This window comes from Leucoraja erinacea, chromosome 17, assembly GCF_028641065.1.
Source record: "Leucoraja erinacea ecotype New England chromosome 17, Leri_hhj_1, whole genome shotgun sequence".
Lineage (NCBI taxonomy): Eukaryota > Metazoa > Chordata > Chondrichthyes > Rajiformes > Rajidae > Leucoraja > Leucoraja erinaceus.
This window is the reverse complement of record NC_073393.1, coordinates 6,476,532-6,494,371: the sequence shown is the minus strand read 5'-3', so window position 1 is coordinate 6,494,371 and position 17,840 is coordinate 6,476,532. Positions and strand designations below refer to the sequence as shown.

The following is a 17,840-nucleotide window of genomic DNA, read 5'->3' as shown; positions in this document are numbered from 1 at the left end:
TGCGTCAAGACGTTAACCTGAAGTTCCAGGTGGTGGTGGAAGTAAATGGATTGGGAAAGTGTAACAAACAGGGAATAGGCAGGAAATGAACCATATCCACAATAGCCTGAGTGGACGTCTCAAGGCCCAGACAACATTCATCTAAGTGCAGGAAGGAACTGCAGATGCTGGTTTACACCAAAGATAGACACAAAACGCTGGAGTAATGCAGCAGGTCTAGCAGCATTTCTAGAGAAAAGGAATAGGTGACATTTCAGAGTCAGGGGAGAGGTATGAAAAGGTACAAAGAACAAATGAATAAAAAGGTATGAAAAGAACAATTCAAAGCCAGCAACAATGATCAAGGAAAGGTGGAGCCCACAATGGCCCATTGTTGGCTGTGGAAAAGATGACAATGAGTCGATACAAAAATTTTCAAGGTGCTTGCCGGATTTGCCTCCATAAGCTGAACATCGCAGCAGACGGTGTCGAATTTTTTATAGCGAGGGCCTGCTGGTGAAGGGTCTCAACCCGAAACGTCACCCATTCCTTCTCTTCAGAGATACTGCCTGTACCGCTGAGTTACTCCAGCTTTTTGTGTCTACCATCGCAGCAGACAGCCTTTTATCCCCTCATACCCGAACATAGATACTTGTGATTAAGGTACTTTATGTGAATTAAGGGAGAAAAACAATAGAGTAAATTGCTTCCTCCAAGGAGAAGGGATTTGAAAAGAGTCGCTCGACAGATTTCTGTAAAGATCGATCTTCCACACCAACGCTGAACATACAAAAAGATTCTGGCATTCAGATTTTGGAAAGGCATTTTTCCTAAGATGTAAAGAATACATTTTGTTCTACTTTCCCCACAAACAATCTAAACCACAGAGAGCTTGGAGTACAACCTGTACAAGTGTAACCAATTTCAAAATAATATGAATATTAATCAAAATATTCCTTGAGGATTTTTGGTTTGATAATTACCAGAGGATTGAACACCCATAGCTTTTACAGAACTATGTTCTTTTTTTCTAGATCCCTTAAATTAATTCCAGCAAGCTTGCTACTGAACTAAAAAGAAATCTGAAGCGTTCCCCCAGGATCCTATTGGAAGGACCATTGGCAGGTTGCACGCATCAATAACGGATTAATTATTGAATTTTTACTTTGCGACAAGCTCGTTTTTAAAGAAGTATTACAACCAACCCCCGATGCTTTGCACAGTGAATTGGACAGTCCAGAGATACTTCCTAATGAAAACTTGTATTGGCATGTCAGAAGATTACATTAGTTAAATCCATACAAAATTTCTCCTTATGCACATATACTCTAATGTATGACGGTCACCATATTATCTTGTATGTTAACAAATTAATTATTCATTGCAGGACAGAACGCCACAGGAGATCCTTCTTCCCTGTGGCTGTCAAACTTTACAACTCCTCCCCCCTTCTGTCAAGGGGTAGACTGAGACCAACTGCTCCCCCCCAACACTGAACAATAGTGGTACTATTACACCCCCACCTCCAGCTGTCTTTTGTGATGGAGGACGATGTGTACGTCCATTCCAGTTCCATTGCAAGCTGATTGGTGGGGTGGTGGGGATAATGGAGTACGATACGATACAAAACGATATCATTTTATTCACCCCATGAGGGAGATTGGTCTGCCGACAGTCAATCTACCCAACGACAGAAGGGAGAGGTGTTGTACAGTTTGATAGCCACAGGGAAGAAGGATCCCCTGTGGAGTTCTGTGCTGCCATGTAATGATTACATCTCCTTTTGGGGCTATCCATAAAGAACCAGACATTGCATGCTTTGAAGTGGAAGTTTTCTGCACACAATTTCTTCCTACATGGCATAGTCAATGAACATCAACTTTCATTTCAGCTTAACAGAGCCCAGTAGTACGAAGGTGCTGGATAAGGAAGACCACAGACACTTGGTATGCACCTTAATACATGTCTGCAGTCAAAATATACCCAGTGGTATGAACATTGACTTCTCTAACTTCAGATAGCCCTTGCTTTCCCTCTCTCACTATCCCCTCCCCCTTCCCAGTTCTCCCACCAGTCTTACTGTCTCTGCATTTTATCTCTGTACCGCCCTATCCCCTGACATCAGTCTGAAGAAGTCTCGACCCATCACCCATTTCTTCTCTCCAGAGATGCTGCCTGTCCCGCTGAGTTAATCGAGCATTTTGTGTCTAGTGTCAAGATATACATCAGAATCATCATCCATTATTCAGGTCAGTTCCCCAATTAATTTAATTTGATTAACAGAGAAAGATTTGTGCCCCAGGTGTATACTGGCAGGCACTATTAACGACCAAATTGGGAAGTAATTTCTACATGCTGTCTGCAGATGAATTGGGATTAGAGGGCAGTCATATTGATGCAGTAAACACAAACCATTTATTGGTTTGCATTTTTGCATACCCATTTCCTTTTTATATACAGCTTCCATGATGTATAGCTAAATAGTAAATGGCTGGTTAGTTGGAAAGCAGTAAAATAACATTGGTTTGAGAACAGGTTTCACCATCCTACAGACCAGAGGCCTCCATGCCAGGAATATAATTAGAACAAAACAGCTTTACCCAATGCTTTCCATTAGAAATTCCCATGTCAGCATTTAGGGAAACGTTGATACAAGAGTGTTAAAAGAAAACATTACAACAGGAAGTAGAGTAGAGGGGAGATTCAGGGAATAATTTCCAGATCTTGGAATCTAGACAACATATTACAAAGCAACCAATAGTGGGTGGGGTTGAGAGAAAGACCAACAATAACACTGAGAAAATATAAAACAGTTTTTAAGACCCACAAATCAAACTTTGAATTTTTTCTTTAGGCATAAAAATTGTATAAAACTTCAAGATCCAGTACTTCTCCAAAAAGTGGGTGAATAATTCTCGATAATCCAAACCACATTAATTGCTTAAAACAGAATTACACCAATCAAAACCAGATCTTTAATGCAAACTAAACAAACCCTCTCTTAGCCAAAGGGACAAAAGGATAGTCTCACCTCATGACACACATGATTAAGCAAACATTTCGGGCAACTGGTAACTGGTTTCACAAGACGCACTCTTTCAAAACCAACTTAAGGCCCTGTCCCACAATGCAAGAGAGTCAAGAGTCGAGAGTCAAGAGAGTCAAGAGTCAATTTAATTGTCATTTGGACCCCTGGAGGTCGAAATGCCGTTTCTGCAGAGTACATAACCCCAAAAACTCCTACGACATAGCTTCCACGAGTATGTCAGAGTCAAAGTCAAAGCGAACTCCTAAAGCCAGTATGTCGCACACCGTATTCGCTCGCAAAGTCCCGCGGCCATTCCAGACCTCATCCAGGAGCTCTTCAACAGGGCGGGAGAATTCTTGCAGGAGCCCCGAAAAAGCGGTCTCCCCTCCAGGGATCCGCGGGCTCCCGGTGCCCGCCGTCCGCAGACCCGCAGTAGCAGCCTCCGACTCAGCAGCAGCAGCAGCAGCAGCAGCAGCAGCGGCAGCAGCAGGTACTCTCCGGTCTCGAACAGCTCCGCGACGGCAACGGTGAGTACCAGAGTACCCGGCTTCGAGCTGCTCGTTGCGGCCCCAACGATTGATCACATGCAGGGAGAGATTCAAAAGTTTCCCCCCCCCCACCCCCACCCCACCCCCATCCCCCCACTTAACAAAAACTACATAAAAACACAGGGGACAGGCGCAGAGGCCGCTGCTGACCAGAGTCGCGCCGCCTGCGAGTTTACCCAAGAACTCTCCCGAGTTTAAAAAACTCCTACGACCTTCCACGAGTATGTTCACGAACTCCTAAGAGTATGTCTACGTTGGCCCCTACGTTCCTCTCCCGAGACTCTTGAACCAACTACGAGTCCACAGCGGGGATCCACCCCTTTGAGAGAGAGACGATCGCAGCGGGGATAGAGAGAGCGCAACATGCCTTTCCAAATCAACAATTCGTTCCATGCTTGCGTGGCTCGCTGCCGCCCCCAGCCAGGTTACATTCACACTTGTAAACCACACACCGCCGGGGACTAGGGGAGAAATGTTTTAGATTCCACAGTAGGAACACAGAGAGAAAGAAAGCTGGAGTTACTCAGCGGGTGAGTCAGGCAGCACCTTTGGACAGAAGGAATAGGTGACGTGTCTGGTCGAGACCCTTCTTCAGACAGTCAGGGGAGAGGGAAACTATAATACAGAGATCCAGCCCGACCCACTGAGTTACTCCAGCTTTATTTTTAATGTCTATCTTCGGTTTAAACCCCACGGGGAGGAGAGAGAGAGAGACAGACCGAGAGAGAGAGAGACAGAGAGAGAGAGACAGACAGACAGACAGACAGACAGAGAGAGAGAGAGAGAGAGAGACAGACAGAGAGAGAGAGAGAGAGACAGAGAGAGAGAGAGAGAGAGAGAGAGAGAGAGAGAGAGAGACAGAGAGAGAGAGAGAGACAGACAGACAGACAGACAGAGAGAGACAGAGAGAGAGAGAGAGAGAGAGAGAGAGAGAGAGAGAGAGAGAGAGAGAGAGAGAGAGAGAGAGAGAGAGAGAGAGAGAGAGACAGAGAGACAGACAGAGAGAGACAGAGAGAGAGAGAGAGAGAGAGACAGAGAGAGAGAGACAGAGAGACAGAGAGAGAGAGAGACAGAGAGACAGAGAGACAGAGAGACAGAGAGAGAGAGAGAAAAAAGAGTAAAAAAAGAGTAAAAAAAGAGAAAAAGAGAGAGAAAGAGAGAGAGAGAAAAAGAGCATCAGAGAGAGTGAGAGTGAGAGACATATGACACCTTTCCACACCAGCACCACGTGTGCTTGCTTTAAATTCTGACTGTGACAGGTCAACTTTGCAATGTTGTGCTTTACACTGGGAATATATCTGGAGTGTGAGGAAAAGTACTTTGTTTCACAAATTCTCAACGACGGACGGACGGACGGGGCCGCCCTTCGTGTCAAGAGGTGGCATGCATCAGATGCCCCGTTTCTTCTTCTTGACAAACAAAGGAGACGGCTTTTGGTTGTGGAATCACCCAGTTTTATGAGCTGTTTCCATATCTCCCGTTCCGCCTCGGGCGAAACAAGACTGAGCAAAAGGCCAGACCCAGGAGCATTGTACCGCAGTGTGCTGCCCTGAGCGCAAAAAATACACCAGAGATGTGGTTTTTCTGGAAACATTTCAATCTGTGGACTTTGCTTTTCTTCTCACCTCACAAACCCTTCCACCATAGCTCCAACCCCACACCCCCATCACTTTACTACACACACACACACACATTCGAACACGGACTCATACACAAATATACACACACACATATATACAGACACAAACACATATATACACATACACACACACACATATACACACACACACACACACATATACACACACACACACACACACAAATCATGACTCCCAGGTGAGTAGTTTTTATCGGTGCTGACATTAGCTGATTAAGGCATCTGTTCCGTTGTACTCATGGCAACTGGACAGAAAACAACCCCCTTCTCCTCAATATCTGTAGGTCTGAAAGACTAAAGTCAAGTGATTTTTAAATGAGTGAACAGTGTCATTTTTCATCCAATTTTAAAAGCGCATTGGGCGGAATTCTTACGTTTTTTCCTTCGTTGATGACGAATTATCTATGAGTCTACTACGGTCTGCCCACGAAGAAACTAAGAGTAAAAAGTAACAATTTTTTTCATCACGAGTATTTTTTTTACCCGTGGACATTTTTCACAGTGTTGAAAAAACTTCACGAGTTACCAGGTTTCCCGAGTGCTTAGCATTACGAGCCGCCACGAGACATCCACGAACGTCTACGGACCCGCTACGGACATTCTACGAGTTTGAATCAGAGGAAAACTCAGGAGAACTCTTGAATTATCTAGTACAGTGGGACAAGCTTCACAAAACCTGTTGACACGAGTTAAATCATGCTCGAACAATTTATGTATTTTTAAAAACCGGATTTATTCTTTCTGAAGCTACTGATTCTAACTACGACTGTAATGTTTAACTTTAAACTGTATCACTCCGAGTTGAGAATATCATGAGCTTCCTCGGCAGATGTACCTAGATAAGTTTCACAGCGCAATTTACATAAAATGTTGACGTATGAACCTGAATCAGACAGCAATGTTGTCAACATGAAGCAAGGGAACCAAGCTGAAACAGCTTTAAAAGCATTTACAATTCATTTATTATCAGCCCATATGATTTATTTTGCTACAATTTGAAATGGGTTGGCATAGGTAGAGGGGTGTATGGAATGAGCTACCAGAGGAGGTGGTTGAGGCTGGGACTAGCCCAATATTAAAGAAACAATTAGACAGGTACATGGATAGGACAGATTTGGAGGGATATTGGCCAAACGCAGGCAGGTGGGACGAGTGTAGCTGGAACATGTTGGCTGGTGTGGGCAACGTGGGCCGAAGGGCCTGTTTCTATGCTGTATGATTCTGACTTGAGTGGCATTAAATGATTTTGCTTTGCTCCTGCCCTCCATAAGTTGACTAGTGCAACTTATCACTCTAATTTCTTAAAAGATTTAGAGTACTCATATACTGCATTCATGCAGAAAACAGGTGGTATATGCTGGGTTCCACTGAAGGAGAAACAACAATAGTAATGGTTGGTCCCCAGTTGTGAGGAGAATAGTGAAGGAAAACCAGAATTAGGTGACATGGAAGAGCCATATCTTTTTTATTTTATTATATACTTTATGAATGTACTCATCCATATTATACTTTATGAATGTACTCATCCGTTTCTTTAATTCCAAACGTAGCTAATTTAGATGCAAATTTCACCCAGCACAGCAGCAAAAAATCTCTTACGAACAGGTCACACAGGAGTGTGACCCAAGTACTTATCTCTACTCTGCCACTAAAACCTGGTAATTTACTGCCAGAACTCTACTGGCAGAAGAACAAGCTTGACAAAAAGATTGAACCACAGCCAAAAGTTTCATTTGCATGACATCTTTTGTTAAAATTCTTTCATTGAAAATAAAATGTTCTAATGGAAAATGTTGTTGCATAAAGTCTAACAGGTTATGCATTTACCAGTGTTCAACTGTGTTCCATTCAAAAGGTACGTGTCTGAATAAATGCATGACTTATTTGATGAGGAACTCTGGCCAATGTGTAAGGGGAAATTGGGGCATCTTGGCAAACAAGTCTTAACCGGAGCCAAATGATATTGTACTAGTAAAACTGCAGTTCCACGTAGTGTTGATGTGCCAAGAGTCATCTTGTCATGGATTTTGACAATTACAATAGATATCTTAACATCAACAAGGTCATATTGGGAGTAAAATTCAAAAAGGTAACTCCTATTCAATAGGTTTGTTCATTTATATGTCATCATTAATTACCTCCCATTGATTCCCTGCTGGACTCTTTCTTGGCAATCTGTAAATCAAAGCAGAGCCTAACCTGATGACATCCATCTTCCAAAAGGCAGCGCTCCACTGATTTGCAAACAGAATTCAGTCATGTTTCCCTCCCCTTTGGCTACCAAGATACATAACCTCTATAATATTGAGTCAATCAAATAGAGATGAGCTAGCTTCGTTCTTATCAAGCATTGCAATCATTTCTGTTTAATTGGGAAGTTTCTGAGTCGGAATATCATCGTTAAAAGTAATCTCACAATCATGATTGCGCACATTTGGATGTGTGCACTTTAACACTTCGACTACCTTTGACCAAGTCAAAAGGAATTTATATTTGATGCTGTAACACTATTCCAGAAGCATCCTATAAAGGTTCTCATTACAAATATCACTGAGCAGCTGCAGCTCTCCCTTTTCCTGAAGACACTTTCTTTAAAATCAATGCATTTTTTCAGCACACTACAAAAATCAACAAAGTATGGAATTTCGAAATTGATAATGTTGCTTCTGTTTATTATCTGCATAATTTGTTCTTGAACTGGATGACAGCAACCTGAATATTGCACACGGCAAAAGAGTAAAAAATGTTTGCAAAAGACCAAAGAGTAGAGTTATTTTAATTTTGCTCAATAAGCATGCACCAAGAAAACTATTTTTGGTCAGAGACATAGCCGGAGAGGAAACTAGAAAAAAATAACACAGACAAGAGAGATAGATCTTCCCAAGATTAAAATGAAAACACACCATTGACAGAGTGGATGGAATTTCTTTCTCTGCAAAGATAAAGTTTCAAATTTAATTAAATGAACATTTCAGTGTTCATAATGAGAATAATCTTTGGTCTATTCACATTTATTGATAGATTAAATAATACTAGTGGTGCCAACTTGCAATGTTGCGTTACTTTCCCCGCTACCGCAGGAGAAGCAAAACACCTGCCGTTATACCTCCTACCTCGACACTATCTAGGGACCCCGACAGTCCGTCAAGTGAGACAGAGGTTCACATGCACCTCCTCTAAACTAGTCTACTGCATCCGGCGTGGCGTCCTGTACATTGGCGAGACCAATCATAGACTTGGCAAGCGTTTTACTAAAAACATACGCAGCATCTCCCAGTTGCTAACTATTTTAACTTCCCTTTCCATTCCCACACTGACCTTTCTGTCCAAGGCCTCTTCCTTGCCAGAGTGAGACCACAAGCAAATTGGAGGAACAACACCTCTATTTCATTTGGGTAAATTAAACCCCAGCGGTATGAATGTTGAATTCACTAATTTTTGTTAACTTATATAAGCACTCCCCTCTCCCCCTTCCTCCATTAAAAGACAGTTAACCAATTCCGCAGTTCACAACGGTGTATCCCTCATGGGACTACACCATTGCTAATCAACCATCAGTCTATCGGAACCACCCTGCCTGACGCCATCTATAGCCGGCCCTGATTTGTCGTGGTCTTTCCTTGCTTCCAGTTCCTCTCCCCTGCAATCAGTCTGAAAATGGGTCCCGACCTAAAACGTCACCTATCAATTTTCTCCAGAGATGCTACCTGACTCGCTGAGTTACTCCAGCATTTGGTCCATCTTTCGTATAAACCAGCATCTGCAGTACATTTTATTACAATGCTAAATTGCAAATGTATACTGGATATTACTGGATTAGCAATCAGAGTTCCAAACCATTGATGTGGATAAGCAAGTTTGATTCCCACCATGACAGCTCGAGTCATTAAACTAACTAAATAAATCTGGAATAGGAAAACAAATGCTGGTCTCAGTGATGGTGACCACAAAACCACTGGATTATCATGAAAAACATCTGGTTCACTGATGTCTCAGAGAAGGAAATCTATCCTAAGAAGGGTCTCGACCCGAAACGTCACCCATTCTTTCTCCCCAGAGATGCTGCCTGCCCTGCTGAATGACTCCAGCTTTTTGTGTCTATCTTCGGTTTAAACCAGCTTCTGCAGTTCCTTCTTATACATATCCTCCTTATCTATTTTGGACTAAACGCAATCCCAGATTAAAGTGATTGACTCTTAATGGGACGAACGTTAAACACCAACTGTCAGCATCAGTCACTGAAAGTAAGCATGCAGGTACAGCAGACAGTGAAGAAAGCTAATGGCATGTTGGCCTTCATAAGAAGAGGAGTTGAGTATAGGAGCAAAGAAGTCCTTCTGCAGTTGTACAGGGCCCTGGTGAGACCACATCTGGAGTATTGTGTGCAGGTTTGGTCTCCAAATTTGAGGAAGTGCAGCATAGGTTCACAAGGTTAATTCCCGGGATGGTGGGACTGTCATATGTTGAAAGACTGGGCTTGTATACACTGGAATTTAGGATGAAAGGGAATCTTATTGAAACATAGAAGATTATTAAGGGATTGGACACGGGGGAGGCAGGAAACATGTTCCCGATGTTGGCGGAGTCCAGAACCAGGGTCTACAGTTTAAGAATAAGGGGTAGGCCATTTAGAACGTAGATGAGGAAAAACCCTTTTCACTCAGAGAGTTGTGAATCTGTGGAATTCTCTGCCTCAGAGGGCAGTGTAGGCCGATTCTCTGGATGCTTTCAAGAGAGAGTTAGATAGAGCTCTTAAAGATAGCGGAGTCGAGAGATATGGGGAGGAGGCAGGAACGGAGTACTGATTGTGGACGATCAGCCATGATCACAGTGAATGGCAGTGCTGGCTCGAAGAGCCGAATGGCCTACTCCTGCCCCTATTATCTATTATCATCCGTATGCCATGAGTGAAAAAGCTTTATGGGGGAATAAAATAATTTGAGATCTAACCCAGAGCTATCAGGTTAATTAGTTCAAATTAAAAAATCTAAACTTGTACCCGAACTGTTTTGCACTATACCAAAGCATGGTGTCCTACATAAACTGTGGAAATAGTGAAGCTCACATTATCATCTTCTGCAATCGCTGGATTAGTGCACCCATCATTTTGGAAGGACTTGCTTCCAGTACTCTTCCAGTCAGCCAAGCAAGAAATCAGTTACCACAACAGAAAGCAACCGTTTTAGTTTACAATTTTGTCCATCTTGCCTGCAATTAGGCCATATTTTGTAGAAGTTTATTCCACAATTTCAGTGGAATAATAATATATAGTAAAGGCAAAACATTTCTTGACAGTATCAGCCACAATCACAATCAATTCCAAAGTAACCACCGTTATCCGCACAATTTAAGGAAATAAGTATTCCTACTCTTCCAGACTAATGGCTTTAAAGAAAAGTCATTTCAGGTATTCAATAACTCAATTAAATTGTTCTCCATAATAAATCCACAGGAAACTAAACATTTCTTCAAATTTAACATTAACAATGTCACAACAGTAGTACACGAATCCTTATTTAGTCCGGCACCCAAGACATGAAATGCACAATTTATACAAAAGAACCATTAAACTTCCCAATTGTTATTTTACATTTCAACGCCCTCAAATCTGATCATACTTAAGCACTAATATGCAAATCGAACAGCATAAATAGTAAATCAAGGTAATCCAAAAGTGTAGATAACATCAAATTGCTAGCCAATGTGCACACGTCCACTGTTGGCTTTGCCTAAGCCTCACCTCGCCCTTCACCTTCTTGTTGCTGCTGCATTTGTACATTAATTTCTCATTAAACACGCCGTGGAAAGTTAAGTCTATTTATAGTACAAGTACCCTTTTAACAAGGTGATAATTGTTAATGTGTGCCAAATAGGTTCTCGCCCAGAAAGCAAAAACTGTACACACCTACTCCTTCAGATTTTCAATTTTGTTGCAAGCTTTAAAAGCTGAATGATTTTCTTCTGTCGTTTTCCCACACTTAATTCAATAATTTCCCCATCTTGCAATTCTCCTGTATCCAATTTGCCACAGAATTCATCCATTCTATTTCACTGTCCTCTAACATCCTGCGTCTATTTCTCAACCCATTAATCACAATGGTTAAAATGATGCATTGTCCCTCTGCTCCCCAAAGTGCCTGATGCCTTTGTCGCATAGTCAATTATCTCACACTTGCAGCAACTTTGGGAGCAAAAAATGTTGAACATAAACAAGCACAACCCAATTGGGGCCTTAAGGTAATGCAATAGGATTAAACCCACTCCAGCAACACTTTAAATTTTCTGAACAATTGCATTAGAAATTTAGCTGCAGTACAATCACAATGGCAGCTGAAAGTAGAGTCTCAGTTGAGCTTATAGGACTTGATATTACAATCCCTACTATAATTGGCACCTTCTTATCAAAAAAACATAACGCAAATGGAAAAGAGTTTAAGTACAAACCTGCCGTTGCAAGGTCAACTGCATAGATCCTTTTGTCGGCAGATGTTGGTTAGTAATCGATGCTTGCCAATGTTGAGAAGGGACGCAACTGGCTGCTGCTGGTTCTTGATGCAACTGATGCTGGATAACCATCTCCTGTTGCATGTTTGAATGATGTTTCACCTGTTGGGAAACCATTGGTCTTGGAACTGGGATTAAATCTCTCTGGCCTTGGCCAGAGTTCCCAAAAGATGTTAACAGCTGATCTTGAAACACATCATCTGTATCCATCCTGGTCAAGGGATGTGTCTGGCGCTGTGGAAATTGATTTCCCTGCAGAGATGAAATCCCAACCGGTTTCCCTTGGGTCGATGCAATAGAAATTTTCACCTTGGACACCGAGCTGGTTGTTATTGGCACATCAGTTGGAACAGAGGGTATACTTGATGGACTGAAATTTCCCTGAGTGTGTACAGAATGCATAGGCTGCAGTACCTTTTGCTTAGCAGAACTGTTGGGACTAAGCATATGATGTACTGATTCCTGGTTGGACCCTGCTGGCACCGTGAATGCATCACTCCCAGGGAAACAAGTCATGCCCTGGGCGGCCTGATGAGTAGAAAGTATTGTGGTAGATGTCAGATTGTTGCCATTAGCGAGGTTGTTGTTAGGATAGGGATACTGAGGGGTAAACTGGTTTGTATTGTTGATAGAGCACGTGGTCATTTCTCGCGAAGAACTTGAAAAGCTGACGTTCTGAGGCACACCACCGTGACTGGCACTACTGGTGAATCTAATAGGGTGCAAGGGATTCGCAGTGGTGGCTGGTTGGTTAAACTGCTGCACTGTAACAGGGTGCTGAATGGACGAACTAACAGTTGTAGTTGGTTGCCCAATGAGATTCATGTGAGGTGAAGCTGATCCATGGACACCCATGAACTGACTGCCTTGATTTAGAGTTTTCTGTCCTGTAGTGAAATGGTTTATAGCCTGCTGAGGCTGCACTGATGCAGGCTGCTGCTGTTGGGGGTTCGACTGATGCAGAGCAAAGTCATGGTGCGTTAAAAAGGGGGTCATCTGTTGTACAGACTGCGAATGGCCTTGCAAGGAATGGAATGGTGATCCATTCTGATTTGAAATGGGGCTTTGGTGACCCCACATTGGACTTCCATCGACAAACGACTGTGCACTATTCTCATTATGGGCAGAAGGAAACAGCCCATTTGTCTGATTTTGATGATCAGGTGAACAATGAAATTGGGAATGTGGAGACAGTACACTAGACTCATTACTAGTGCCCACCAAATTAAACGGCTGGTTCAATTGATGAAGTTTTATTGAATCAAATGTCTGTAACTGTTCAAAATTGGGTTTTTCTGGCGTCTGTGTCTCTGGAACATGATGTAATGGCTCAACTTGCAAAGGTTCAAAATCTGCACTCAAGTTAAGCTCATCAACCAATGAAACGGGTCCTTGTTGTGCAAACCCATCGTCTGCTAAGCCTTCTAATCCTCCACCAAACAAATTGGCATCATCCAAAAAATCCATGATGGGATCAGTCATCTTGATGCATTTATTGCTCGGCAGTAATCAACACTTTGTTCCAAGTGTGCTCACTTCAGCTGTTCTGCAGTGGGTAGCGATATTTAAACCATTCAACAATTAATCCATTTCATGTCACTTTCTATCCACTTACGTCATGAAGGTACCTCTGTAAAGTAGCACCTAGAAAGTACCTTAAAAATAAAGAAAACATAAATTAAACAATGCACTTGATAACGTGCTGTTTTCTTTTTATACTGCACAAGCACATTGGCATCAACCAAACAGGCTGTCATTTCATCCACATGACTGAAGTACTTCAATACACCAATCATGACCCACAACTGTCCCTACATCAGCACACACATTACATTCTCACCTTCACCACAGAAGCATCAATCGAGACCAGCAGAAGATTATCCCCAAATGTAAAATACCGTAAATACTTGATATATGAATCGATTGGAAATGGGGGAAATGCCCAGCTGGCTAGGCAACATTACAGTAGAGATTTAATATTTTTAGATCAATTCATATGTCCCTCCAACAGATGCTATTGGACCAGTTGACCTGCAAGTATGCAAGTATCCCACTAGTTACCCATCATATGTTGCGCACACAACATTGAACTAGGACACACATGGAAATAGCATTTGAGCACTGCAATGAAACCTTGCGAATTAACCCAATTTCCTTGACCTGAATTGAGATAACACAAATACTTATGTGCAGTAATAAATGGATCATATAGTTCCATGCAAATAAAATATAAAAATAAATATAACTTGTCCAGATAAATGGCAGCACAGTGGTGGAGTTGCTGCGTTACAGCACCAGAGACCCGGATTCGATCCTTACTACGGGCGCTGATGGCAGAGTTTGTACGATCACCCTGTGAACGCATGCATTTTCTCTCTCTCTCTCTCTGCTACGGTTTCCTCCCAAGATGTGGGAGATTTGCAGAATAATTGGCTTCTGTAAATTGCCCAAAGATGTGCAGGTTTTTTGGATAATTGGCTTCTGTAAACAGTGTGTAGGATAGAATTAGTTTATGGGTGAACGTTGGTTGGTGCGGACTCGGTGGCCCGAAGAGTCTGTTTCCGTGCTGTATCTCTAAATAAACCTAAAACAAATCTCTTTTGTAAATGAAAAGAAGGTTGAGCATGCACAACAGATCTACTGCAAGCTGTAAAGCAAGAGAGATGAACAATCTGGGCACAAACCTCTAGCTCTTAAAAATTCTACAATCAAAGGTAGAGTCGCAGGTAGAGAAGGTGGTCAAAAAGGCTTTTGGCTCTTTCGCCTTCAGCAGTCAGAGCACTGAGTATAGAAGTTGGGAGGTCATGTTGCAGTTGTATAAGACATTGGTGAGACCACATTTAGAATATTGTGTTCAGTTCTGGGCACCATGTTATAGGAAAGATATTGTCAAGCTTGAAAGGGTTCAGAAAAGATTTACGAGGATGTTGCCAGGTCTAGAGGGTGTGAGCTATAGGGAGAGGTTGAGTAGGCTGGTCTCTATTCCATGGAGCTTAGGAGGATGAGGGGAGATCTTATAGAAGTATTCAAAATCATGAGCGGAATAGATCGGGTAGATGCATAGAATCTTTTACTCAGAGTAGGGGAATCGAGGACCAGAGGACATAGGTTCATGGTGAAGGGGAAAAGATTTAATAGGAATCCGATGGGTAAATGGAACAAACTGCCATTGAGGTAGTTGAGGCTGGCGGGACTAAACCATCGTTTAAGAAACAGTTGGACAAGCACATGGATAGGACAGGTTTGGAGGGTTATGGACCAAGCGCAGGCAAGTGGACTAGTGTTGCTGGGACATTGTTGGCGGTGTGGGCGAGTTGGGCCAAAGGGCCTGTTTCCACACTGTATCACTCTGACTCTCTAGGACTATAAATATGAATCTTTGGTTCTTTACAAATACTCAAACACGGTGTATTTCAAGCACTTCCTCCTGTCACGTTTGATTTTCCCATGTTTCTGTATTTACCTTTATTTTTATTGCTTGGTTTTTATGCGCTGCATACGCCACATAGTATAACACATCAAGTCAATAGAAACTTGAGGGGAGATTTGCCAAAAGTACCAACCATGGCTGCCAATTTACAGTCATATCCTTTAAATGTCTGCAGATTTACAAGCGTCAAAGATTGAAACCTAAAGTGAAAAAAAGTAGCCTTGTAAAAGGGTGGCACAGCAGGCAGATGGTCGAGCAGCGCCAGAGACCCAGGTTCAAACCTTGCCACAGTGTTATGCGTGGAATTTACACGTTCTCCCTGTGATCATGTGCGTTTCTTCTGGGTGGTCCGGTTTCATCACATCATGCCAGTTTATAGATTGATTGGCCTCTTAAAATTGCCCCTAATCTGCAGGGAGTGGATGCAAAAGTGGGAAAACAGAAAGTGTGAATGGGTCATCGATGGTCAGTGGACTCTGTGGGTGAAAGGGCCCGTTTCCTTGCTGCGTCATTAAAACTAAATCTAACAAGGCAACATGCTTTTTCCAGAAAGACAGTAGCTTTGAGAATTTTTCCCAGAAATAAGGTGGTGAAGAAACCATTTAGCACATTGGCCTTCATCAGTGATAGACATGGAGCACAAGAGACTGGACACATTGTAGTGGTGAGGCTGTCCTTGCAGCATTGTGTACAGGTTATGTTACCCTGCCAGAGGAAAGATGCCATTAAGCTGAAATGAGTGCCAAGAAGATTTACAAGAACTATGCCAGGATTCAAGGATTTGAATTACAGGGAGAGATCAAGCAGCTCGGACTTTATTCTTTGGAGTGTAGAAGACTGAGGGATGACCTTCTAGAGCTGCAAAACAATAAAATAACGGGGAGCTTAGATACGGTGGATGCACACTGTCCTTTTCCCCAGTTATGGTGAATAAAAACATTTAGAGGGCACTGGTTTAGGGCGAGGACGGACAGATTTAAAAGGGAGTCAAAGTGTAATTTCTTCACACAGAGGATAGTGCACATACGGAGCAACCTACCAGAGAAAATGGTTGAGACAGGGACAATAACATTTAAAAGACATTTGGACAGGTACATGGGCTGGAAAAGTTGAGAGAGATATGGACATCTTAGTCAGTGTGGATAAGGCGAGTTGAAGGGCTGCTTCCGTGCTGTACTACTCTCGGGCTCCGAGAACACTCTTCATCATCTATTTGCCTGACCACTGATTCAATGTAAATCCCCCTTCAGTGTGGGCACCACAGGAAATAAGTAGCAGTTGAGACAGTCTTAATTACTTTGTGTGAGAGATGTAATAGTTAAGGGAACTAAAAGCATATTCCATGCTGGGAGGTGCAGAAATGAAAGTAAAACCAACACAAACCATTTATGACGAGTGCCTGAAATATAACCAGCTTTTTTTTGGCTTGGCTAAAAATGGGAAGCAATATAAATTAATACCCAAGATCACTTCCCTCCTCCCTTCTCCACATCCCCTCCCCTTCGCAGCATGCTTAGACAAATTATGTCCATGACTCACGAAACCAAAACAAACCAATTTGTGTTTCTGTGATGTCTTTATTATTTATTTTATTCTGATTATATGTTTTCTATTCCTGTTAATCTCTGTAAGGTGTCCTTGAGATTTCTGAAAGGCGCCCAAAAATAACATTTATTATTATTATTATTCTACTAATAAATACAATTTAAAAGACATTGCATGCTGGGTCAATAAATATGTCAAGGGATCCTTGCCCTTCAACCCGATGAATCTGAACTTAAACTTTAATCCTCCCTGATATTAAAAAAAAATCACACCATCTTTCAGCAGTTGGATTCTCACTGTTGAATTTAATAACCCTGTGCTTCTTTGCACAAATCAAAAGCCTCCTTTCGCCATGATAAATCGATAAATCATCTTATAAACAATCCGCACAGAAAAACACTTTTTTCAAACTTCTGTAGGCTGCATTGATAATATCACTCTCAGCCTTACTCAGACAGGCAGCTCGATTTGTTACAAACACCTATGAGAGAGAAGCGAGTGTCACCAAACTTCTGAATTCTCTGGGGTGGAACCCTCTCCAAGACAGGCGTGAAGCTCACCGTTTGACCTGTTTTTACAAAATGTTAAATGGTCAGCTCGCCATAGATTACAAGACCTACATCAAACCCAAACCAATTAGGAGCAGACGAGGGCATTCGATCCAATTTGTGATCCCAGCTACAACGACAGCAATTCGTTCTTCCTCCGCACAATTAAAGCATGGAATAATCTCCACCCTATTATAGTTACCCAACCAGATGCAACTAAATTTAAAGTAGCTCTTTCTTCCCAATAACCCTTTCTGACTAAAGTCCTCCCTCCACCACCTCCAGTTTAAATTCCATTTGGAATATTTTGGAGGACCAAGAAACCAAGAACTAAGAAGGCTTTCCTGAAATTGCCCATCCATAAAATGATAACACAACTCCATGAACATGGGCATTGGAGGGTATCTACTTTGTCAGAGCAGCTTACAGTAAACAATGGCAATTACCTAAACACATAAATTGCCACAAGGATAAAAATAATCTTCCCAAAATTATTTAAAACAAATGATAACAAAATCATTAGCTGCTGTTTTAAATGAAGCTTCAATTAGGAACAACCAAGGTTCAAATTAACATAAGACATGGAAAACTAAAATAACCT

The 17,840-nt window shown here is 42.1% G+C and overlaps 1 protein-coding gene across 6 annotated transcripts in view; it reads right to left on the bottom strand.

Moving 5' to 3' along the window:
• Window positions 1-17,840, bottom strand: part of chd9 (chromodomain helicase DNA binding protein 9) — a 192,796-nt gene that overhangs the window by 130,773 nt on the left and 44,183 nt on the right. For all 6 annotated transcript variants that reach the window (XM_055648423.1, XM_055648425.1, XM_055648429.1 and 3 more), the window contains one exon: window positions 11,657-13,371. In XM_055648423.1, the coding sequence (XP_055504398.1) occupies window positions 11,657-13,198 (1,542 nt within the window). In that variant the 5' untranslated portion in view covers window positions 13,199-13,371. The remainder of the gene's footprint in view (window positions 1-11,656; window positions 13,372-17,840) is intronic.